Source organism: Lithobates pipiens, unplaced genomic scaffold (assembly GCF_037356315.1).
Source record: "Lithobates pipiens isolate NorthernLeopardFrog02 unplaced genomic scaffold, aLitPip1_a1.2 Scaffold_27, whole genome shotgun sequence".
Lineage (NCBI taxonomy): Eukaryota > Metazoa > Chordata > Amphibia > Anura > Ranidae > Lithobates > Lithobates pipiens.
The window spans coordinates 19,419,021-19,442,684 of record NW_027507788.1 but is presented as its reverse complement, the minus strand read 5'-3'; the positions used below and the strand labels follow the sequence as shown (position 1 = coordinate 19,442,684).

The following is a 23,664-nucleotide window of genomic DNA, read 5'->3' as shown; positions in this document are numbered from 1 at the left end:
CGCCATTACATGTAAACAAGAAGTGGCTGCAAAGAGGCTGGAGGAGATGTGCAGCAAAGAATACAAAAGGGTGCATCCTTTGAACTGCCCAACTACCCTGTGACAGTTGGAATACTGGATTAGATGCGTAGGGCAGTCTTCCGTCCATTCTCCATCCTGCTCCCTCCATTCTCCATCCTGCTCCCTCCATTCTCCATCCTGCTCCCTCCATTCTCCATCCTGCTCTCTCCCTCCTGCTCCCTCTATTCTCCCTCCTGCTCCCTCTATTCTCCCTCCATCCTCTTCCCTCCTGCCTCCATTCTTCATCCTCCGTCCTCCATCCTCTTCCCTCCATTCTCCTCCTTGCGCTCTCTCTCCATTCTCCTCCTCGCGCTCTCTCTCCATTCTCCTCCTCGCGCTCTCTCTCCATTCTCCTCCTCGCGCTCTCTCTCCATTCTCCATCCTCTTTCCTCCATTCTCCATCCTCTTTCCTCCATTCTCCATCCTCTTTCCTCCATTCTCCATCCTCTTTCCTCCATTCTCCATCCTCTTTCCTCCATTCTCCATCTTTCCTCCATTCTCCATCCTCTTTCCTCCATCCTCTTTCCTCCATTCTCCATCCTCTTTCCTCCATTCTCCATCCTCTTTCCTCCATTCTCCATCCTCTTTCCTCTTTCCTCCATTCTCCTCCTTGCGCTCTCTCTCCATTCTCCTCCTCGCGCTCTTTCCTCCATTCTCCATCCTCTTTCCTCCATTCTCCATCCTCTTTCCTCTTTCCTCCATTCTCCTCCTCGCTCTCTCTCTCCATTCTCCTCCTCGCGCTCTTTCTTCCATTCTCCATCCTCTTTCCTCCATTCTCCATTCTGCTCTCTCCGTTCTCCTCCTTGCGCTCTTTCCTCCATTCTCCTCCTTGCGCTCTTTCCTCCATTCTCCTCCTTGCGCTCTTTCCTCCATTCTCTTTCCTCCATTCTCCATTCTGCTCTCTCCGTTCTCCTCCTCGCTCTCTCTCCATTTTCCTCTCTCTCTCTCTCTCTCTCTCTCTCTCTCTCATTTTCTCTCTCTCTCTCTCTCTCTCTCTCTCTCTCTCTCTCTCTCTCTCTCTCTCTCTCTCTCTCTCCATTTTCCTCTCTCTCTCTCTCTCTCTCTCTCTCTCTCTCTCCATTTTCCTCTCTCTCTCTCTCTCTCTCTCTCTCTCTCTCTCCATTTTTCTCTCTCTCTCTCTCTCTCTCTCTCTCTCTCTCCATTTTTCTCTCTCTCTCTCTCTCTCTCTCTCTCTCTCTCTCCATTTTCCTCTCTCTCTCTCTCTCTCTCTCTCCATTTTCCTCTCTCTCTCTCTCTCTCTCTCTCCATTTTCCTCTCTCTCTCTCCATTCTCCTCCTCGCGCTCTCTCTCTCCATTTTCCTCTCTCTCCATTTTCCTCTCTCTCCATTTTCCTCTCTCTCCATTTTCCTCTCTCTCCATTCTCCTCTCTCTCCATTCTCCTCTCTCTCCATTCTCCTCCTCGCGCTCTCTCTCCATTCTCCTCCTCGCGCTCTCTCTCCATTCTCCTCCTCGCGCTCTCTCTCCATTCTCATCCTCGCGCTCTCTCTCCATTCTCATCCTCGCGCTCTCTCTCCATTCTCCTCTTCGCTCCCTCTCCATTCTCTTCCCTCCATTCTCTTCCCTCCATTCTCTTCCCTCCATTCTCTTCCCTCCATTCTCTTCCCTCCATCCTCCTCCCTCCATTTTCCATCATCATGTTAACAAAAGTGTCACTTGTTTCATTTGTGGTGCAAATTTTAAAAGAAGGAAAAAAAAAACTGCTTGCAATTCTTTTCTGCAATTGTCATGTGTAGGGGGCAGCCTATTGAAATGAATGGCCTAGATGTGCAAAAAACACAAGGGGGGGGGGGGGGGGTCTGTCAAGGTGAAAACCGAGCCTTAAGAGGTGCCAACATGGCGCTCCTGCGTTGTCACCCTGCCCCAGGAACTTCCAACGGAGGCTACAAGTTTACGGTGTCAACATGCATTACGCAGGCATGGGCCGACCGCTGTTCTTACCATCAGGAAAGCGGCCATGAGAAAAGCTATCACTGGGGCACATCTACATGGGAAATGGTTGCAAAGAGGCTGCAGCAGATTTGCAGCACTGAGAGCAACAATATATGGGGAAAACTAGTAGTAGTCGTGTGTGTGTGTGTGTGTGTGTGTGTTTATCCCCCCACCCCCAATTGCAGTTGTTATCTAAATTGCAATGCTTTAGGAAACAAAATGTTGTCCATGTGACATGGATTTGCTTTATTGAAGACGAAGTGAGGCGCAGGACCGAGTGATGGGAAAGGAAGAGCAAATAAAATGTCATGTTTTTAAAGCAGAAGTAAAAGGGAAGCTATTCGAGGAATGCAGATACAGTGTGCAGGGCGTGTGACATAAAGGCCAAACAAGAATAGCGAGAATGTACATCATTTAGAAGTACGCAGAGCCTTGATGGAAGTGAAATCACGTGGCCGAAACCTTTGCTAAAGGCGGGGATGGAAATTCACTCTGTGCCAGGAAGCGTCATTGTGACATAGGTTACCGTTGCTATAGGCAACAGACATTCCCCTGTCTTTTATTATTTCTGGCCTATGAAGACTGTAGGGGGCTGTAGGGGTTGTTTAGTAAAGTGTAAATCAAACCAAAGGAAATATTATAATAAAATATTAAATATTTATTAACTAATCTAAAAAGTCCTGTTTTAAAAACAAAAAACATAACAATAAAAAAAATGCAGCTCTATGAACCATATTGTGGGTGTAAACCAACATCTAAACAATGGTGTAAAATGATTGCATATAAATTGTAAACTACGGGGGTTATTTATGAAAGGTAAGTGCACTTGGAAGTGCAGTCGCTGTAGATCTGAAATGAGGGGAAGCTCTGCTGATTTTATCATCCAATCACGTGCAAGCTAAAATGCTGTTTTTTTATTTTTTCCTTGCATGTCTAGGGTTGCCACCTGTTCGGGATTCCTCCGGACAGTTTGGGTTTGGAATCATGTGTCTGGTTTTCAGACTGTCTGAGACCCGGAGACATTATTCAGACTGGACTAAGTCTCCCCCCCTTCTCTCTCCTGCCTCTTAGTGAGTACACTAAGGTAAATCGTGGTTCTCAGAGCACCCCTTACATCAGAACCGCCCCCCCCCCCCCCCTTAGATCAGAGTCCTCTTTGTACACCAGAGCATCCCTTATGTTTGAGTCCCCAGAGTTCTCCCTTACATCAGAGTCCCCCCTTACAGTGAAAGGGAACTCTGCATGTTCAGACGTAAAGGGGGAACTCTGCATGTTCAGATGTACAGGGGGAACTCTGTGTGATCTGATGTAAAGAGGGAACTCTGTGGAATCTGATGTAAAGGGGGAACTCTGCTCTGTGGACTCTGATGTAAAGGGGGAACTCTGCAGACTCTGATGTAAAGGGGGAACTCTGTGGACGCTGATGCTATCCGCAGGTGAAATAGTACAAGGCAATTACCTGCAGTTATGTGCAGATTGCTGCAGTAGATCGGTCCTGGACGCAGTCAAATAAACCACACAAAACCCCATGTAAATGCATTGGTGTTTTGTACATTTATGCGCCTTGTTGAGGGTGAATTTTTGCAGAAGAATACTGTATTGTTGTAGCTGCTGTTTACTTTTAGATAAAACCGATTGAGAGGAGAAGTTGAGTCGCCTGTTCTCTGTAAACCTCTGCTAGAAAGAAAAAAAGGAACAGCACAAGAGCTCCCACTTTCAATGAAATTCTACGGACTCTAATGTAAGGGGCGAGGGGCTCTGTGGACTTTTATGTAAGGGGGTCTCTGCGGACTCAGTAGTAAGGTGGGCTCTGCGGACTCTGATGTACAGGGAGGGCTGTGCAGACTCTGTAAGGGGGGCCACTGCAGACTGATGTGAGAGGGGCTCTGCAGTCTCTGATGTAAGGGGGGCTCTGTGGACTCTGATGTACAGGGGAGCTCTGTGGACTCTGATGTACAGGAAAGGCTCTGTGGACTCTGATGTAAGGAGCTCTAAAGTAGCTCTGCGGATTTAGATTGAACAGTGATGAAAGGGGAGACTTTTGTGATTAAATCCCACTGCGGTACTATAATAAAGGGCCCCATGACAGGCGTAAAGAGATCAGTGGGAAGGGCCCAGGGCTCGGAGGGGAGGCCCCCAGAACCAGAGGTCAGGGGGGCCCTTCATGGTTTCTTGCACCAGGGCCCTGAAGGTTCTAGCTCCGCCCCTTACTTATGTATTTATATATGTTGATCATATCTCCTCTTAATATCCTTTTCTGAAGAGAGAATACATTCAGTTCCTCTAATCTATCCTCATAGCTGAAATGTCATTATTGTTAAAGCGGAGGTCCACCCTAACATAAAAAAAATGACATTAAAATTCTACAAAAAATATATTAAAATTTGAAAAAAAAAAAATAATAATAATTTTACTTACTAGAAACCCCTGTTGCTAGGCAGTCTTCCTAATCTGCCTCTTCATATTCTGCGGCGCTGTTTCTTCAATTCCTCCTCCTCCTCCTCGGCAATTGGCCCCGTTGTCTTCTGGGACATGTGTGTCCCCCAGGAAACAACGGGGCCATTCGCAAAGCGCAGCACGACTCACGCATGCGCAGTAGGAAATGGGCAGTGAAGCCACATGGGTGTTTCCCTTAGTTAGGATGGCGGCACCAGTGTCATGTCAAATAATGTCCCCCGTCGGATAGTGTCCGTTGTGTACTGCGCATGCACATGCTTTTTTTTTGGACAGCGGCATTCTCAGTTTGGGGGGGGGGGGGGGATTGGCGTGTTAGATGTACTAGCGGATTTAGATACCCTGACAAATTCAAGTCCAACTAAAGCTAATATTTCAGTTACAGCAAACCATTTTTGTTCCTTTTTTGGGATAAAGGTTCTCCATCAATAAAAGCTGATCATTGTGGTCACCCCTGTCAATGCTAAATGGTTTGCCTCAGCCCTCTAACTGCTACATCTTCAGGATGGCTTGTTCTGTTGAAAAACCTACTGACTGGATCGCCAGTAAAACGCATAGCAAAAGAAAATGCAGTCATCGCATCTAAAGCCTCGTACACACGGTACGATTGTTGGCCATCCGAGCGTCTGATTTTTGTCTTAAGGGCGTGTGCCGGGATCTTGTCTTGCAGACTAACGGAAAACACAAATTGTCGTGCAACAAACATGAAGGTAGTGAGGTACTACGAGGAATTTCAGCTCTTGAGCGCCACCCTTTGGGCCCCTTCTGCTAATTTCGTGTTTTGGTGAGCACTGATTCCGAGCGTGCGTGTTTGTACTTAGAACTTTTGCGTGATGGACTTGTGTACTGACCACCCGAAAATCTGATGTCCAACTGCTGTCCGCCTAAAATTTACCAGCCTGTCATCCAACATTTGTCAAAAGGAGCGTACTAATGGTCAGATTTTAGGACAACAGTCTGTCATCAGACAATCCCCTGCCAACAATCTGATCGTGCGTAGGAGGCTTAAGAATTGGTAAGCTGGGATATAATAAATGTTTGCTTTTGGGTTTAACCACTTCCCGGCAGTCAAATGGCGGCTGGGCGGCGCGGCTCTCCTTCTGGGTGGATGTCCTATGACGGCCCTACAGAACGATCGCTCTCACACGCCCACGGGGGGGAGGGGGCGTGCATCACGGCGATCGGTGGTGTGATGTGTCAGTTTGACACACCGCTACACCCATCTCGGTAAAGGGCCTCTGACAGAGGCTCTTTACCACGTGATCAGCCGTGTCCAATCACAGATGATCAACATCTCTTCCTGTTTACATCGTGATCGGCTTTTCCTCACTCAGGTCTGACAGACATGAGTAGAGGAGAGCCAATCGGCTGTGTGCGCTGATTGTTAATCAAAACGCCCCCCCTCGGATGCCCACCCAGGACCGCCAGGATGCCGCCAGGACCACCAGAGATTGCCACCACACTGGACCACCAGCACACCCCCCAACATTTTGAGATGGGAATGAGGGACACCAATAACAAACATATGTAGACATAGGACACGCCCCCTGCCACACCCCCTTATAGGAGAATTAACCAAAAAAAAAGTGTGAATTAAATCCACAAGGGCTTTTTTTACCTCTTCTATTCCTTTTATATTGGCTTTTAAAATGTACAAAAGCAGCAATTTAGAAATCGGATGAAAGGTTTAGCGCTGGAAATCACTTTTTGAAAGATAAAAAGTGCATTTTATATACAACTATATAGATCAGACCAAAATGAGGGACGAATGAGGAGGAAAGAGGGACAGAGGGACATTGCTCCAAATCAGGGACAGTTGGGAGCTATGCACCAGGTATGCCACCCTAGACCACCAGGGAAATGCCAATTAGTGCCCATTCCTCAATGCCTGCCAGTGCCCGTGCCATCAGTGATGCCTATCAATGCCATCTATCAGTGTCGCCTATCGGTGCTGCCCATAAGTACCCATCAGTGCAGCCTTTCAATGCCCATCAGTGCTGCATATCAGTGCCCAGCATTGGTGCCGCCTTATCAGTGCCGCCTATCAATGACCATCAGTGCCCATCATTGGTGCCGCCTTATCAGTGCCGCCTATCGATGACCATCAGTGCTGCATATCAGTGCCACCCATCATTGCCCATCATTGGTGCCACCTTATCAATTCTCATCAGTGAAGGAGAAAACTTACTTATTTACAAAATTTGATAGCGGAAACCAAAACAAGAAAACATTTTTTTTTTTTATTTTTTTTTTTTTCTGTCTTTGGGATTTTTATTTTTTGCAAAAAAAAAAAAAAAAGCTCTATTTGTGGGAACAAAATGATTGTTTGGGTACAGCGTAGCACAACTGTGCAATTGTCGTCTAAACGGCGCTGGAAGCTGATAATTGGCCTGGGCAGGAAGGGGGTGTAAGTGCCCGGTATTGAAGTATTGAATATATTCAATATATATATTATATATATATTATATATATATTGAGTATTGGTATTGAAGTATTCTTAGGCCACCAAATGGATTGTATATTATAGATGGTATATCCATTATTGCAAAGTGGATTTTTCCTTTTTTGTTCATGAATACATAACTGGAGATCGGCATCCTTTAGAGTAGCGGGGGAGGTCACACATATGAACAATCGTCTCATTGTAACTCCTCTATCATCTACTTCTTCCCCCCACAATGACCCGTTATTAATCACAAGATGACACCCGTTTTCCTGTACAAAGAGTAAAATATTCATTTATTTATAGGCATAAATTACAGCAAGGGGGGAAAAATAACCGACTTCATGTTTTCTTGTCCATCGATCACCATCTTCAAAGGTCAGTCCTACTAAAAAAAATATATTTCTTTTATAAGTGAATGCGAATAAGATTCACTGCTTTATATTCTCCAACACATGGGAAGGCAACCTCGGGGACACCAGTTGTGGTGAGACTACAAATCCCATCATGCCTCTGATTGTCAGGGTCTTGCAAGGTCTCATGGTACTTGTAGTTTCAGAACAGCTGGAGGGCCGAGGTTGCCCACCCCCTGGTCTAACAGACCTCAGGAGTCATAATCTTCTGCCATATTTTTTTTTTTTTTTTTTTCAGGTTCTTACCCCTGACGTGCAGTCTCACTTTTTAGCGGTTAAAGCATACCTAATCAAAAAAAACTGACCTGAAACTGATACTTTCAGGGTCGGTTCTTTGAGCTGTTAGTGGGGATAAACAAATGTTCCTCTGTTTAACCCCTTATAAACCCTTAATTTACTCTAATCAGCCTTAATTAACTCCCTATTCTCCTCCGTTTAATTATTATTTTCCTGTGGGGTTTTTTTTTTTTTTTCACGTCCATATTTTATAAATAACTTATTTTTTTTTTTTTTTTTTTGCATTGTTAGTGAATATTTTTGCACATATATATATTAACACATCTTTACACATTGAAAAAAGCGCAAAATTAAAAACAAAAATGTATTTATTTCATTTGTAAACCCCTTATTAACCCTTGATTTACTCTAATCAGCCTTAATTAACTCCCTATTCTCCTCCAGTTAATTATTATTTTCCTTTTTTTTTATTTCACGTTAATTTTATAAACGATAAACAATTAAAACTTTTTTTTTTTGCTTTGTTAGTGAAAAAAAAAAAAAAAAAAAAAAAATATATATATATATATATATATATATATATATATATATATATATATATATATATATATATATATATATATATATATATATATATATATATATATAGTGTGTGTATTTACACATTTTACATTGAAAAAGCACAAAATAAAAAATAAATAAAAATTATTTCATTTGTAAATGACTTTTCAATGCTTTGTACCATTGCTGACAGCTGAAGTGTAAACAAAATAGTTACGGTAGGTATCAGTAATTGGTATAGGCGAGGAGTTAAAAAAAAAAAAATCAGTTCTCATTTTAATTCAAAATGGTATCCGTGCATCCCTTCTAAATATAAATATAAATATATTTACCAAAAGTATTGGGACACCTGCCTTTCCACGCACATAAACTTTAATGGCATCCCAGTTCTTAGTCCGTAAGGTTCAATATTGAGTTGGCCCACCCTTTGCAGCTATAACAGCTTAGACTCTTCTGGTTTTAGGAGTGTGTCTATGGAAATGTATGACCATTCTTCTAGAAGCGCATTAGTGAGGTCAGGCACTGATCTTGATGAGAAGGCCTGGCTTGCAGTCTCCACTCTAATTCATCCTGAAGGCGGTCTATTGGGTTGAAGTCAGTTCCTCCACCTCAAAATCCCTCATCCATTTCTTTATGGACCTTGCTTTGTGCACTGGTCCAAATCATTTGGTGGAGGGGGGATTATGGTCTGGGGTTGTTTTTCAGGGGTTGGGCTTGGCTCCTTCGTTCCAGTGCAGGGAACTCTTAAGGCAACAGCATACCAAGACATTTTGGACAATTTGATGCTCCCAACTTTGTGGGAACAGTTTGGGGATGGCCCCTTCCTGTTCCAACATGACTGCACAAAGCAAGGTCCATAAAGATCAGCAAGTTTGAGGTGGAGGAACTTGACTGGCCTGTAGAGTCCTGACCTCAACCCGATAGAACACCTTTGGCATGAATTAGAGCAGAGACTATGACCCGGGCCTTCTTGTCCAACATCGGTGCCTGACCTTACAAATGCACTTCTGGAAACCTAAACCTCTAACCTCTCTCTCTCTCTCTCTCTCCCTTTCCCCCTTTCCCCACCTACTGTCCCAGTGAGCGTCCATAATGGCCCAATCACACGTGCCCTGTTTTTTTTTTTTTGTTTTTTGTTTTTTGTTTTTTTTTGGCAAATACCTTTTTCCATTTTAAATCAATGGAAACTCCCATTCATTTTAATTTCCACTTTGCAGGAAAAAAAAAGTATATATAGGTCCTGAAACTTTGGATTTTTCCTGAATTTCTGTCTCGGTGGTCACCAGGAACAACCGAGTGGATTTCTCAAGAGGGACTCGTATGGCAATAAAAGCCTGGCAAAGGTCCATGATGTCCACATCTTGATAGAGGCAGGTGGGTGAAGTTGATAAGTCTATTGCAAAGATCTCGCCAATAGAATTTAGGAAGGATTAGGTGCTGATGAATGACCAGACTGGAGGTAAAATGGTTCTTTAAGGGTTGAACACGGGGATGTGTACGGTTGCAGTTGGTAGCGGATAACGGTTCAGGAAAGCAGCAGTGGCAAATCAAGGCAGGACTGTGAGGTAGTGGTCTTCTTCTCTGGCTTAGGGAGTGCACAAAATAATTTTTCAGGGTACCTAAAAAAATAAATAAAAAAAAATGGTTAGATAAAAAAAAAAAAAAAAAAAATGTAATCACCAAAGACCTCATATGGACGTGTCTCCATTTTTCTTTTAATTCCCTCCCATAAACACACCTGTATGTTAAAGAGGAAGTAAACCCTGATGGGTTCATTTCTTCTTTGTTTCCCTGCAAAGGTAAAGCATAATGGACTACTATGCATTGCATCGCATCGCATCGCATAGTAGTCCATTATGTGTCACTTACCTGACACAGGAGCCAGCGAAGTCACCGCTGTCCCCTGCAGTACCGAGCGTCCATCATCTTCCGGCTATCGCTGCTCCGGCCACTCACAGCGCCGGAGCAGCGATGACGTCACTCTCGCGCATGCGCACGGGAGCCGCCACTAATGGCATATCGCCCAAATGCCCAAGCACAACTTTCAAATGTTAGTAAACCTGTACATATCACAACTACTCTGTGTATCCATGTGGATTATACCGCTTTTTTTTTTTTTTTTTCTCCAGGACAAATTGGGTTTTTGTGCTTTTTTTTTTTTTTTTTTTTATTCTCAAAGAAAAACTGTCCCAAAATAGTAAAAAAGAAAAAACTTTCTTTCGCCTTTTTTTTGTTTTGTTTTTTAATTCGGCTGTATATTTCTTGTTTAAAAAAAATCCTGTCCAATATATACTGACCATGACCTTGACCTAAACCCAAAGCTGATTTTAGTTGAGTGGTCTCGGCCCTTAAGGGTTTGGAAAACCATTGTTTGAAAAGTTGTGCTTACCTGTCTCCCATCAGACAATATGCGGGATGGACAATCAGTGGGCAAGCAGAATTCCTCCAAGTAGAGAAGTTATCATCAGGCCAAATGTGGTGGTGGTGGTGGTCCTGGGTGAGGCATCTAATAGAGGAAGAGAATTCAATAGTGGACAAATGAGCTTTTACTTTATTCAGAAACATGTCCGGTTTTCAAAATTTTAGGTTTGATAAAACAAACACCATGGAGGAGATTTACTAAAACTGCAGAGTGCAAATTCTGGTGCAGCTCTGCGTAGGAACCAATCAGCTTCCAGGTTTTATTGTCAATGCCTAACTGAACAAGCTGATTGGCTACCATGCACAGCTTTACCAGATTCTGAGAACTCCAGTTTTAGTAAATCAACCCCCTAGAGTAGGGTTTGCCACCTTTTCTTTAACCACTTTCAGACCGGACCATTTTGCTGGTAAATGACCAGAGGTCTTTTTACACTTTGGCACTGCGCTGCTTTAACTGGTAATTGCGCGGTCATGCAATGTTGTACCCAAACAAAATTTGCGTCCTTTTCTTCCCACAAATAGAGCTTTCTTTTGATGGTATTTGATTGCCTCTGCGATTTTTATTTTTTGCGATATAAACGTAAAAAGACCGCAAATTTTGAAAAAAAATGATATTTTCTACTTTTTGTTATTAGAAAAATCCAATAAACTCAATTTTAGTCATACATTTAGGCCAAAATGTATTCAGCCACATGTCTTTGGTAAAAAAAAAGTCAATAATTGTATATTTATTGGTTTGCGCAAAAGTTGTCACATCTACAAACTAAGGTACGTTTTCTGGAATTTACGCAGCTTTTAGTTTACGACTGCCTATCTCATTTCTTGAGGTGCTAAAATGGCAGGGCAGTACAAAACCCCCCCAAATGACCCCATTTTGGAAAGTAGACCCCCTAAGGAAATTGATAAGAGGCATGTTGAGCCCATTGAATATTTTATTTTTTTGCCTCAAGCGATTGAATAATGACAAAAAAAAAATTTTTTTTTTTTTTACACAAAGTTGTCACTAAATGATATATTGCTCACACATGCTATGGGCGTATGTGAAATGACACCCCAAAATAAATTCTGCTGCTTCTCCTGAGTACGGGGATACCACATATGTGGGACTTTTTGGGAGCCTAGCCGCGTACGGGGCCCCGAAAACCAAGCACCGCCTTCAGGCTTTCTAAGGGCGTAAATTTTTGAGTTCACTTCTCACTACCTATTACAGTTTTGAAGGCCATAAAATGCCAAGATGGCACAAAACCCCCACAAATGACCCCATTTTAGAAAGTAGACACCCCAAGCTATTTGCTGAGAGGCATGTTGAGTTCATGGAATATTTTATATTTTGCCACAAGTTGCGGGAAAATTACAAACTTTTTTTTTTTTTATTTTTTTTTTAACAAAGTTGTCACTAAATGATATATTGCTCATGCATGCCATGGGCATATGTGAAATGACACCCCAAAATAAATTCTGCTGCTTCTCCTGAGTACGGGGATACCACATATGTGGGACTTTTTGGGAGCCTAGCCGCGTACGGGGCCCCGAAAACCAAGCACCGCCTTCAGGCTTTCTAAGGGCGTTACAGTTTTGAAGGCCATAAAATGCCAAGATGGCACAAACCCCCCCCAAATGACCCCATTTTGGAAAGTAGACACCCCTAAATTTAGGGGTACACTAGTGAGACTAGGTAATAAATGGCGGGTGCCCTGAAACTATAAAAAAATAACTAACCAACCAGCGTCACCTGTAACAGTTATATGGTGATCACTGGTGAAAGGGTTAACTAGGGGGCAATTAGGGGGCTTTATGCGGTAGTATATGGGGGTCCCTGGCGCTATAAAAAGCTGCAGCGAACCTAAATACCTACCTGCCTAACTAGCGTCACCTGTGACACTAATACAGCGATCAGAAAAACGATCGCTTATTAGGCTGGGTTCACACTGGAGCGATGCGGGAACGCCACGAATCCGCGGCGGGTTCCCGCATCGCATGCCTCCCGGCGGCAGTTCACACTGCCCTATGCGAACTGCTGGGAGTGTCAGTGAAATGTTACTGACACCCCCAGATCAGTTCGCATATCGCAGTGCGATCTGCAAACTCGGATCGCATGGTGTGAACACCCATGCGATCCGATTCTGCTGCGGGCCAAAAAAAGGGTCCCGTGCGAATTTGCGGCGGGTGTGGCGGGTGCGGCGAATGGCTGAACTCGAATCGCACAGAGATCGGATGTGATTTGCACTGCAGTGCGGTGCGAATCACATCCGTTCTCATAAACCGCTGCAATGTGAACCCAGCCTTAGTGACACTGGCGACGGGGGGTGATCACGGGGTTAAACCTTTATTGGGGGGGTTAGGGGGGTACCTTAGAACTAAAGGGGGCTAACCCTAACTGCCCTAACAGTTATTAGTCACAAATGACACCCGCCGGGTGATCAGGGGGTTAAACCTTTATTAGGTAATAAATGGCGGGTGCCCTGAAACTATAAAAAAATAACTAACCAACCAGCGTCACCTGTAACAGTTATATGGTGATCACTGGTGAAAGGGTTAACTAGGGGGCAATCAGGGGGCTTTATGCGGTAGTATATGGGGGTCCCTGGCGCTATAAAAAGCTGCGGCGAACCTAAATACCTACCTGCCTAACTAGCGTCACCTGTGACACTAATACAGCGATCAGAAAAATTATCGCTTATTAGGCTGGGTTCACACTGGAGCGATGCGGAAACGCCGCAAATCCGCGGCGGGTTCCCGCATCGCATGCCTCCCGGCGGCAGTTCACACTGCCCTATGCGAACTGCTGGGAGTGTCAGTGAAATGTTACTGACACCCCCAGATCAGTTCGCATATCGCAGTGCGATCTGCAAACTCGGATCGCATGGTGTGAACACCCATGCGATCCGATTCTGCTGCGGGCCAAAAAAAGGGTCCCGTGCGAATTTGCGGCGGGTGCGGCGGGTGTGGCGGGTGCGGCGGGTGCGGCGAATGGCTGAACTCGAATCGCACAGAGATCGGATGTGATTTGCACTGCAGTGCGGTGCGAATCACATTCGTTCTCATAAACCGCTGCAATGTGAACCCAGCCTTAGTGACACTGGCGACGGGGGGTGATCACGGGGTTAAACCTTTATTGGGGGGGTTAGGGGGGTACATTAGAACTAAAGGGGGCTAACTCTAACTGCCCTAACAGTTATTACAGTTACAAATGACACCAATGCAAAAAAAAAAAAAAAAAATGACATTGGTGTCACTGTGACTGGGGGGCAGGGGTAATTGGGGGGGTGATCGGGGGGTAAAGGGGGGGTGTGAGTGTGCCTGGCATGTTCTACTGTGTGTGTGAGTGTTGGTGCAACTTACTGATCCGCTCTCCTCCGTGTCGGAACGAAAAATACCGACACGAAGGAGAGAATACATCACTTCCTCTCCTGTGTTTACATTACAGGAGAGGAAGTGATGTCACCGGGGATTTCTATTCGTCGGGAGCGATCGCGAGGGGGTGGCCATGAATGAATGGCCGTCCCCTCGTCCGGGATCGCTCCCGAACGAATACCGACCGCCGCAGGCACCGGGCGGGGGCCCGATCGGGCCCCCGACCCGCGGGAGGCAAGGGACGTACATGTATGTCCTTATGCCTGCCCGTGCCATTGTACCGACGTACATCGGCGTGCGGCGGTCGGCAACTGGTTAAGTCAAACCCCAACACTTTAGCACCACGCAGCAATTTTTTTTTTAATAGTATAAACTATACATATATTTTGCTATTAAATAACATTTCTAATCATCTGAAGTTAATCACAAGAGTTCCCCTTTACATCAGAGTCCGCAGAGTTCCCTTTCACTGTAAGGGGGGAGGGGGACTCTGCAGACTCTGATGTAAGGGATAACTCTGGGGACTCTGTCATAAGGAGTGCTCTGGGAACCCTGATTTAAGGTGGAATATTGAGAACTCTGATGTAAGGAGAAGATTCTGATGTAAGGGGGAACACTGTGGCCTCTGGTGTAAAGGGGAACTCTGATGTAAAGGGTGCTCTGAGAACCCTGACTTGCCGTTAGTGTATTCACTCACTCACTCCTTGGCAGTCAGCACCTTCAAATTTCCAGCCCCAACTTTCCATTTCTGAGGCACAGCGCCGGGGATTGGAGTGTGGGCAGACACAGAGGGGTAGGAGTGTTTGGGGGGGGGGGGGGGGTGGAAGCTGCAGGGAAGCCATAGTCAATCTAAATAATGTGTCTGGGTTTCAGGCAGTCTGAAACCCAGACGCATGATTCCAAACCCGAACTGTCCGGGTGAATCCTGGACAGGTGGCAACCCTACCCTAGAGCAGTGATGGCGAACCTTGGCACCCCAGATGTTTTGGAACTACATTTCCCATGATGCTCATGCACTCTGCAGTGTAGTTGAGCATCATGGGAAATGTAGTTCCAAAACATCTGGGGTGCCAAAGTTCGCCATCACTGCCCTAGAGTCTGCTTAAAGTGGTTGTAATCCCTTACAACACACTTTGACCTACAGGTAAGCCTAGATTAAGGCTTACCTGTAGGTCAAAGAAATATCTCCTAAACCTATACGGTTTAGGAAATATTTGCCGAAAGACGGGTACCGCTGTCTACGGCGCATGCGCCGTAGACAGCGGCGCGCAGGCGCACTGAGCGACGAAGATGCCGCACGTGTCAGCTCCCGTGTACATGCGCGCGAGTGGCGGCTTCGCCGAATGACGGCGGCTTCGCCGAATGACAGGGGCGGAGCAGCGAGACCCCACCGAGAAGATGGATGCGCCGGACTACAGGGGACAGCGGTGACTTTGCTGGCTCCTGTGTCAGGTAAGTGACACATAATGGACTACTATGCGATGCGATGCGATGCGATGCATAGTAGTCCATTATGCTTTACCTTTGCAGGGAATGAAAGAGGAAGTAAACCCATCAGGGTTTACTTCCTCTTTAAAGTAGGGGTTCCACCCTAAAGTGGAACTTCCGCTCATCTGAACCCTCCCCCCCTCTGGTGCCACAGTTGGCCCCTTTTCGGGGGGAGGGGGGTGAGGATACCTGTCTAAGACGATGCATAGTAATCCATTATGCTTTACCTTTGCAGGAAATGAAAGAGGAAGTAAACTCCATCAGGGTTTACTTCCTCTTTAAGGTTTTCTATATAAAAGCGCATCGAAATGTTCTGGGGTTTTTTTATTTTTGTTTTGTTTTGTTTTTTTTTATTTTTTTTTTGGGGGGGGGGGGGTTATTTAATCCAACAGAAGTAAATGCAGTATATACATCAAGGAGGTGCCAACCCTTCCCCACTAAAATCTATAAAAAATGGCAGAAATTCTACCTTAAGCAATTACTTAGTTTCCTCTTGTCAGGTGAAAATAATCGCTGAATTGGTTTTCCTTTCCCCTCAGGCTATCCTTGGAAACAAGACCGCACTTTTGGTCATTCCTTTTAACTGAGCAGTGTTTTGTACAAGCTGTCACCCCATAAGCATTAAAGACTTCCTACAGTTCTGTTCAAAATTACAGTTGATTGAGAAATTTTAGATGAGGTTCCATTTCAGAGCGAATTTTATGCATTTAGATATCCCCAGTGGAATCCAAATTGCCAGTTTAGGGCAGCCCATTCATTTAAAAGTCTTCTTGCACATTACCACAACACACGGGTGGGAAGCCAGCCTTTAAAAAATGGTCTATAATGATTTTATATAATTACTTAAAAAAAGAAAAAAAAAAAAAAAAAAAAAAATATATATATATATATATATATATATATATATATATATATATATATATATATATATATATATATATATATATATATATATATATAATTTCTACTTAAACTTTCACAACTCTACATGTGAGCAGAATCTGCCAGGCTTCTCACTCTTTTGCAACCAACTCAATGATTTCTTGGAAAAGATGTCGGCACAGAACTTGAACCCAACCTGCATGCATTCCATATATGTTCTTAAGTTTATGTTTATTTTACTATGGTTTTTATTGGGAAAAAAAAAGTTGAATGTAACTTAGAAAAATGGCATGTATACAGCACATCTAAAAACAAGCAGTGGCCCCTGGGCAGATGTCCGACCTTCAGTGTTCAAGTAGGATACGTGAATTCTAACAAAATAGAACAGAATCGTTAAAGCAGGTGGCAGTGGTATGGCCTACGATGGTAACCTATCCCTACAGACATCAGTGAAAATTAGTGGTTCCATTAAGCGATTGAAGCAATATCGCTGAAAGACCCAGACACCGACAGGCAACTACAGATAGGGTAGTAAAGAAAATAAATATACCGCGCTAAGTGCCAAAAATGTTAAATATCACATTTGAAACCGATGTGACTTTGAAGAAAATCGCTAAAAAGTCCTATGCAGTTTGTTTCAAACATCAATAACCTTGAAGCAATAAAAGTTCCAAATCCCAAGTAAAGTGCCCGTGCTCTACTACGTAGATACAAATCCGTGCTTGATATGGCCTCACAAGACGGTGCTCTCGCATAGCTATGAATTCACCCCTCCAAATGGGCCAACTATTTGTAGTTTGGTCAAACACGCATGTGGGGCAGTCAGCGTGGATTTTCTGTGGGCTGATGTGGTTTAAGATAGTTGTTTCCTCATATGAATGGACGTAATAAGGAGTGCCTCATTCCTCTATGTCAGGGCTATGCAATTAGCGGACCTCCAGCTGTTGCAAAACTACAAGTCCCATCATGCCTCTGCCTCTGGGTGTCATGCTTGTGGCTGCCAGAGTCTTGCTATGCCTCATGGGACCTGTAGTTCTGCAACAGCTGGAGGTCCGCTAATTGCATAGCCCTGCTCTATGTACTAGCGATGTTTGGGGCAGATGTTCCTCATAAAAATGATAGAAAAAGCCTCATTGCGCAGCAACGTTTAAAACATTTATTCTAGATGTAGCACTAACCTCCGAAGGAGCTGCTGGTTATTTTTGGGCTTAGTTACCTTCCGTTCTCCTTGTGACACGTCTATGGGATGTCCCGTGGTAGATGACCCAGTAACTTGAGACTGACAATAGATCCACTTTAATGGATTTTATTTGCAAAAACTTAAACCATTGGACAGTCTTTCAACTTGGGATGGGAAGGGTAGTTCAGGTACTCTCAATGTCAAAGTCCAGAAAACGTTAAAGAACTTGCTTACTTAGACTGCATCCAGAGAATAGCCATTCGTGGCTGGATGAACACTCAGGTTGGACAGTCCCTCTCTCACAAGGCCTAGCAGCCAACAAGGTGCTTACTCAGGAACAAAGTCACGGACGTTGTTGCAGAAGACGTAGGGAAACTAAGCTTTAGAACACTTGTAGGATACCTGGATCTTTCAGCCTGCTTGGCGATATCCACAAGACCAGATTATTTCGGTAACTTCAGCCCTTCCAGGCTCTTGTTAAGAAAACCAACCCATACGTGGTGGTCTTCTAAAGAGTCCTCCCCTGGAATGCTTGAAGTACTCTCCCGAACCGGAGACGGCACCCAACCACCTCAGAATCCTCCTTTATTTTCCTTGCCTTGGGCTAGCCAGCCCCGAGGCATTAAAGTCGGGTGGATCCACACCCCAGCCATAGCCTTCCTGGGGGCTGGTCAGGAGGACCAGGAGGAGGGGGTTGATGGCTGCGGACATGATACAGGGGGTGATTGAAGACATCACATACTGTAGCTATAGCAGTCATGGATGGTGCAGGGGTCCCTTTTCCAGGACACAGTGTGGCTGTGCTCACAGTGGGGTGGTGGGAGTCCCCCTTCAGCAGCCATGGATGGTGCAGGGGACCCTTCTCCAGGACTGGATGGATGGATGGAACCATGGCTGCTGGAGAGAGTCTCCCACTACTCCATTGTGAGCACAGCCACACTGAGTCCTGGAGACCAGACCCCTGCACCATCCATCATGGATGGTGCAGGGGTCCGGTCTCCATGTGGCCATGCTTATAGTGCCATGATGGGAGTCCCCACAGGGGGGGGGGGGCTCTTTGCTCTTGCCCCTCCATGCGGATGCCCATGGGCACTATGTGTGAATTACTGTTATTAAAAATGATTCTTTCCATTTCAAGCTACGTAAAAAGTTGATTTATTGCAACCATGGTATTAGAGCTGCTCATGTGGTTGGTTTGCTGTTTTTGCCAAAATATTACCATTTTAGGCATCTGCCGCTCTGGCCTTTTTATGTTTACTGAAGCAAGCCACTTGTTTTTGTTATAAACTTGATATATGCCTGATTGGCCAAGCTTCTTATTACAGTTCTGCAACCGATTATATGATTGCACCAAATGGACCCCTCCAACTTAGCACTTGGCTTATGGAAGTTACAGCCAGGGCCTGGACAAGGGGTGGGCAGGAGGGACGGTTGCCCTTGGTGCAGTGGGGATGTGCTAGAAGTGGTGATTTGAAAGGGGGGGGGATTTTAACTAGGAGGCTGAATTTCTGTTAGGATGGGGGATTTAGGGGGAGGATTGGTGCTAGTAGGGATGATTGGAGGGGGGATTTGTGCTAGGAGGGGAAGTGTTTTTTGGAGGTGGGGAGGTTGTGCTAGGAGAGAGGGATTTGGAGGGGGGGAGGATTTATGCTCAGAGGGGAAATTTGAGGGGTAGAGAATTTGTGCTAAGAGGGGGTATTGTACTGGGAAGAGGGGTATTTTTGTTTTGGAGAGAATCTTGGCTTGCACAGGGAAATGCTTACAGGGAAAGTGTGAAATGTGGTGTTTTTTTTTTTTTGTGGGGGGAGTAGAGTTTTGCCAACATATAATGCTCATACATTTGGGAGGGGGGGTAGAATCTTTTCCCTGGGCGCTAGATGACCTAGTCCCGGCACTGGTTATGCCCTGTCTAAATATCTTTAAGACAAGAGCAGGTACAAAGCTGAAAAGCAGTGAAGTTTAAGTGAGTTTTGCTTTAAAGGGTAACTCCACATTCATGGGAAAATAATGGGAAAAATATGGTAAATAAAAATAAAAAAAATAGAGCATGTACAATTGCTACACAAGTCATAATGTAATTGAAAGTTATTAAAAATGACCTTTCCTTTTTAATCTGCAGCACTGTAATTTTCTGTAAAATGCACCTGGAGGTGTTCCTTACACAACAATGGTATACAGAACACCCCCCAGATATGTAATTTCCTGCTTGCATGATTTTCCCAGAAGTCTGAAGGAAGATACCAGTCAGGTTTGGGTTTGAGCATCCTTCTGTGTAGCGGATGACATTTTGGACAAAGTGTCATTCATGTGTAAATGTAGTTTTTGCCTCAGAACAGTAGTGGGGTTCTAAGGGTTAATTATGTAGGTTAACTTTGACATCAGTTTGGCTGGGCTGTGTGAGTTCTGCTTGGTCATATGTACAGGGAGGTGCACATGACAAGCCAGAACCAGGTCTGGTTGGACGTTTTTGGGTATTGGCTTTCTCGGAACCAATCAGCGGGTGTGCCGGGCCCCGCTGAGGAGTCTGGGGATGGGTACTTAAGAGGTTGAAGTCACATGTTCAGTAGGAGTTTGTGAGGCCCGAGCGGTCTGTTCTTTTTTCCAGGACCGGAGTAGCCCCGCGAGGGGTCTCGGTCACGGGGTGTTCGACATCCTGCAACATGCTTCTTTCGGCTACCCCCAATAGACCCGTCTGGTCTGGGGTGGGGGTCCGTCTGTTCCCGAGTCTCGGAACCTGCTGGTCCGAGGCGCAGTAACTGAGGGAGGATTCAAAGTGTCCGGGTGTGCTCTCGGCTTGGAGGGGCACCACAGCTCGTGAAAGTGACCGGAGGAGGACTCTTCGGAGGAGGGCCAACAAGCTGGCATCCTGAGAAGTGCCTGGTTACTGAGATGGGAAGGACATTGACGAATCCACGCTTTTTCCAGTACTATCAAGGAGACAGAGAACGTTCCAGGTACTGAGGAAAAAGGTTCCTGTTCACTTTCAGTCACAACTTGTCCACGTTCAGAGATTTTACAAGTTCTGAATCAATATGCTGATTGCCATGATCTCTGGCTAGAGATCTGTTCAGCCTTGAAGTGCCCAGTTGCGAGTGGCTACTCTCTGGGTGATATTAGAGACCTGCAGTTCAAGGTGCCTGAGTTCTTCACCCTTGCCCTCTGTTCCTATAAGAGACTGTGTTGTTGGATGTTACCCCTGCAAAATGAAACCTTTGAAAAGGACTTTTATTGGTGTCAGCGTCCAAGTTGTTGGGTATCAACCCTGGGAACCCCTAGACGTGGAAGGACAAGGCAAGCGGAGGTAACCGGTAAGCCCAATAAGTCAAGGCCACCCTACAAAGGGTTATGGCCACTACATCTGCAATACAAATGTCATTGAGCTACTCTCAAAGGGAAATCGCATCTAAAGGGATGCATACCCTGCCACTTTCCTCAGAGCCCTGCAAGTGCAGCAGCTGATAATTATATGATCACTCACATTCACGCACATGGACACAGAGAAACAAACCGCTATTTCTTCAGAATAACAAAAGGTAACAATCTGCAACAAAGTTTGTTATAATTCTTGCAATGCACTAGATCATCCAGAGGGGAGATTTGATTTTTCTCAAAGTGGAGTTACTTTAAAATAAAGCACAGAACCTTCAGAATTGAGTTTATTGGAGTTCAGAGCATCATGAAAGGAGTTCTGCTACAGAAAATTAAACGTTGCCTTGCTAAGGCCAGTACATTTCTGAACTAGGTGATACCAAAGACAACTTACCATAGACTGTCACTTCGAAATTCCGTGTGGCCGACGTTTCCCCAAGTGCAGTGATGGTGACGGTGTAATTCCCTGTGTCCTTTTTTGTAGAGTTTGATAGAAGCAATGATCCCTTCCCGATGATGGACAGTCTGGGGGTGTAGCTCGGGAGCACCGTAGCAATATTATTGTCCAACTGGGCCACTAACGTGCCATTTATAGCCCAGGAGACTATTGGATTTAATCCATTGGTGGTGTATGAGATGTCCAGGCTAATATCATTCCCGATTTTTACATTGCCATTGGAGTTACTATTAATGGTCACTGCTGCCCCTTCTTTGCCTGTTGGAGAGACAATAATTGGTCACCAACTGCCAATACGTAGATGATCGTTATCACATGGGCCCAGATACTTAAAACAAAAAAGTGTGGCGCTTAAGTGCTTTCTTTTTTTTGAAGTGTATGTAATTTTCTTTGCTTGAATTGGTGCCTTACTGGTTCATGTGGTTTGTTGCCACTTAAGAGCCACACCTTTTTTGTTTTAATTTTTGCATGTTACTGTATAGTCTTCAGTAGTGTTGGCAGCTGGGTAGAACACATCTTTTCACAGCGCAGTATTTTTTTTTACACCTTTATGGGCCCAGGTACTGCCTGGACAAGGCTCAATGGCATCCAATGTGAAGATGCCAAAGTGTGCCTTCCCTCCAAAATGAGCCGCATGTCCTGTGGCTGGGCTAATAGAGGGTACAAAAAGCACATCCATTGTGCACCAACCCTACGATCACCACCTTTTGGTCAAAGGGCAACCATACAATTATGGAGGAGGTGTCTAAAAGTGGTCAAATCAATGCGATTTCAGCCTGCCATGCATGAAATTTGAATTCAAGCCTTGGGTGGTCTTGTTGGCACCATCCAACTCAACAAATGTCAACTTTTCAATTGACACACACAAGTTCTTTTACATCTGGCCATACATAGAATGGCCAACATCCACTTGAAACATGCCGACCAAAAACTCAAAAACTGATTACGGCTGTCACAAGAGACATTTGTCTGGCTCAGCGCCAATTCAGCAGGGGATAATATATGTTGGATGCAGTCCTCCTCCTCCACCCCCCCACCCCCCTTCTTTTTTTTTTTCCTTGGAACTTAACTAAACACCTTAACTCTTATTGGCCGATTCGGAATTGTAGATTGACTCTCTTCTAAACCACATTCAAAACTATAAAATAGAAAAGTTTTGGCTTTGCATACAGTGTAGAGGAATATGGAGGCTTCCATTACTAATCACCTTCTGATTAAAAGGTCTGAAGACTTGCACAGATGAAAGTGATGTACCATATGCTGAACTCTTTGGGGCTCCCAGATTTTTGGGGTCCCAGACAGCTTTATTATAATCCTGTGTTGGTCACCTCTACCTCTGTCAGCCAGAAAGAACGTTGTCGCCGATTGGGAAGTGTTATAATATATAGATTATTTGGGGTATGTAGATGAAGATCACTCACCGTACTGTATGAGAAGTAGGAGGGTAGCAGTCAGGATGGCATAGCCCATGTCCCTGGTAGCTGGAGGTTGGAGTGGCAGCTGATCAGGAGTTCAGACACGGATCGCTCTTGGGTGATCTTGCAGGTAAAAAAATATCAGGCGCATTTCCTGTAATTGCTGAAGACGTTGAAGGGGAGGGTAAAGGAAACGATAAACTTACTGTTATTTCGAGAACTTTCAATGTTTTTGTAGGCGTGGTACAGTGGCAATAATTCACATAGGCGGGTGCTATAAAAGACTTGTAAGAAATGCAATAAAAGTTCACAACAAACTTGGTGAAAAGGCTACCCAGCCAGTTTCCAGCCACGTAGAAGAAGCAGAACTTAGGGGGTGCAGGGACATGCTGAAGTGGTACTGTAGAGCTAGTATCATAGATCCCAGCTGCAGAAGATAATTGGAACTGGCATGGGGGGGGGGGGGGTGTACAGTTTGGCATCTTCACCCTTGGCACCAGATGACCTTGTCTTTCAAAAACACATCACACAGTTACAGTCCACCCTTGCCACCATCAAAAAACCTGCCCTGAGGAAAGCCATACAGCCATTGCCGGACGGGATGTGGCTGCAAAGAGTATGAAAGAGAGCAGCTACACTGGCATGCAACAAATAATTGAAAAAAGAAGGGGGGTGGGGGGGTTGACGAGCATTATTATTTTTGTATTTGCAGTTTGATTCTGAATGCTTTAGCAAACAAAATGTAATTTGCTTGGGTTAAGTCTACTTTTAATAGTAGTTAAACTGAAGCATGGACATCCGGCCGACAGAAAGGGGAGAATGAAATGTTAATTTTATAGCATGTTATCTCTTGATTTAAAAAGTTATTTCCAAGAATGCAAAAATATTTATTTTGTAGACAGCCAATGTACACACAAGTGGAAACGCGTGGCTGAAACCAATATGGGGAGAACCATGGGGAACCTCTGCGGCACAGAACA

The 23,664-nt window shown here is 44.8% G+C and overlaps 2 protein-coding genes across 2 annotated transcripts in view; one reads left to right on the top strand and one right to left on the bottom strand.

Moving 5' to 3' along the window:
* The window catches only part of IGLON5 (IgLON family member 5), a 766,795-nt gene that overhangs the window by 669,992 nt on the left and 73,139 nt on the right, over positions 1 to 23,664 (top strand). The gene's annotated exons all lie outside the window — the stretch shown is intronic.
* LOC143933626 (uncharacterized) lies at positions 8,212 to 22,917 on the bottom strand. The gene is made up of 4 exons (XM_077456577.1): positions 22,691 to 22,917; positions 21,207 to 21,527; positions 10,508 to 10,624; positions 8,212 to 9,737 (listed from the first exon to the last, which is right to left on the bottom strand). Exons 1-3 carry the CDS (start codon positions 22,737 to 22,739, stop codon positions 10,542 to 10,544), a joined length of 453 nt encoding a protein of 150 aa, XP_077312703.1. The 5' UTR covers positions 22,740 to 22,917; the 3' UTR covers positions 8,212 to 9,737; positions 10,508 to 10,541.

Coding starts and splice junctions, on each gene's coding strand:
- LOC143933626 (XM_077456577.1), bottom strand. CDS start 22,739: ATGGGCTATGCCATCCTGACTGCTACCCTCCTACTTCTCATACAGTAC. Junction 21,528..22,690: donor CCTACTTCTCATACAGTACG/GTGAGTGATCTT, acceptor TCTCTCCAACAG/GCAAAGAAGGGGCAGCAGTG. Junction 10,625..21,206: donor TTTCGAAGTGACAGTCTATG/GTAAGTTGTCTT, acceptor TTCCTCTATTAG/ATGCCTCACCCAGGACCACC.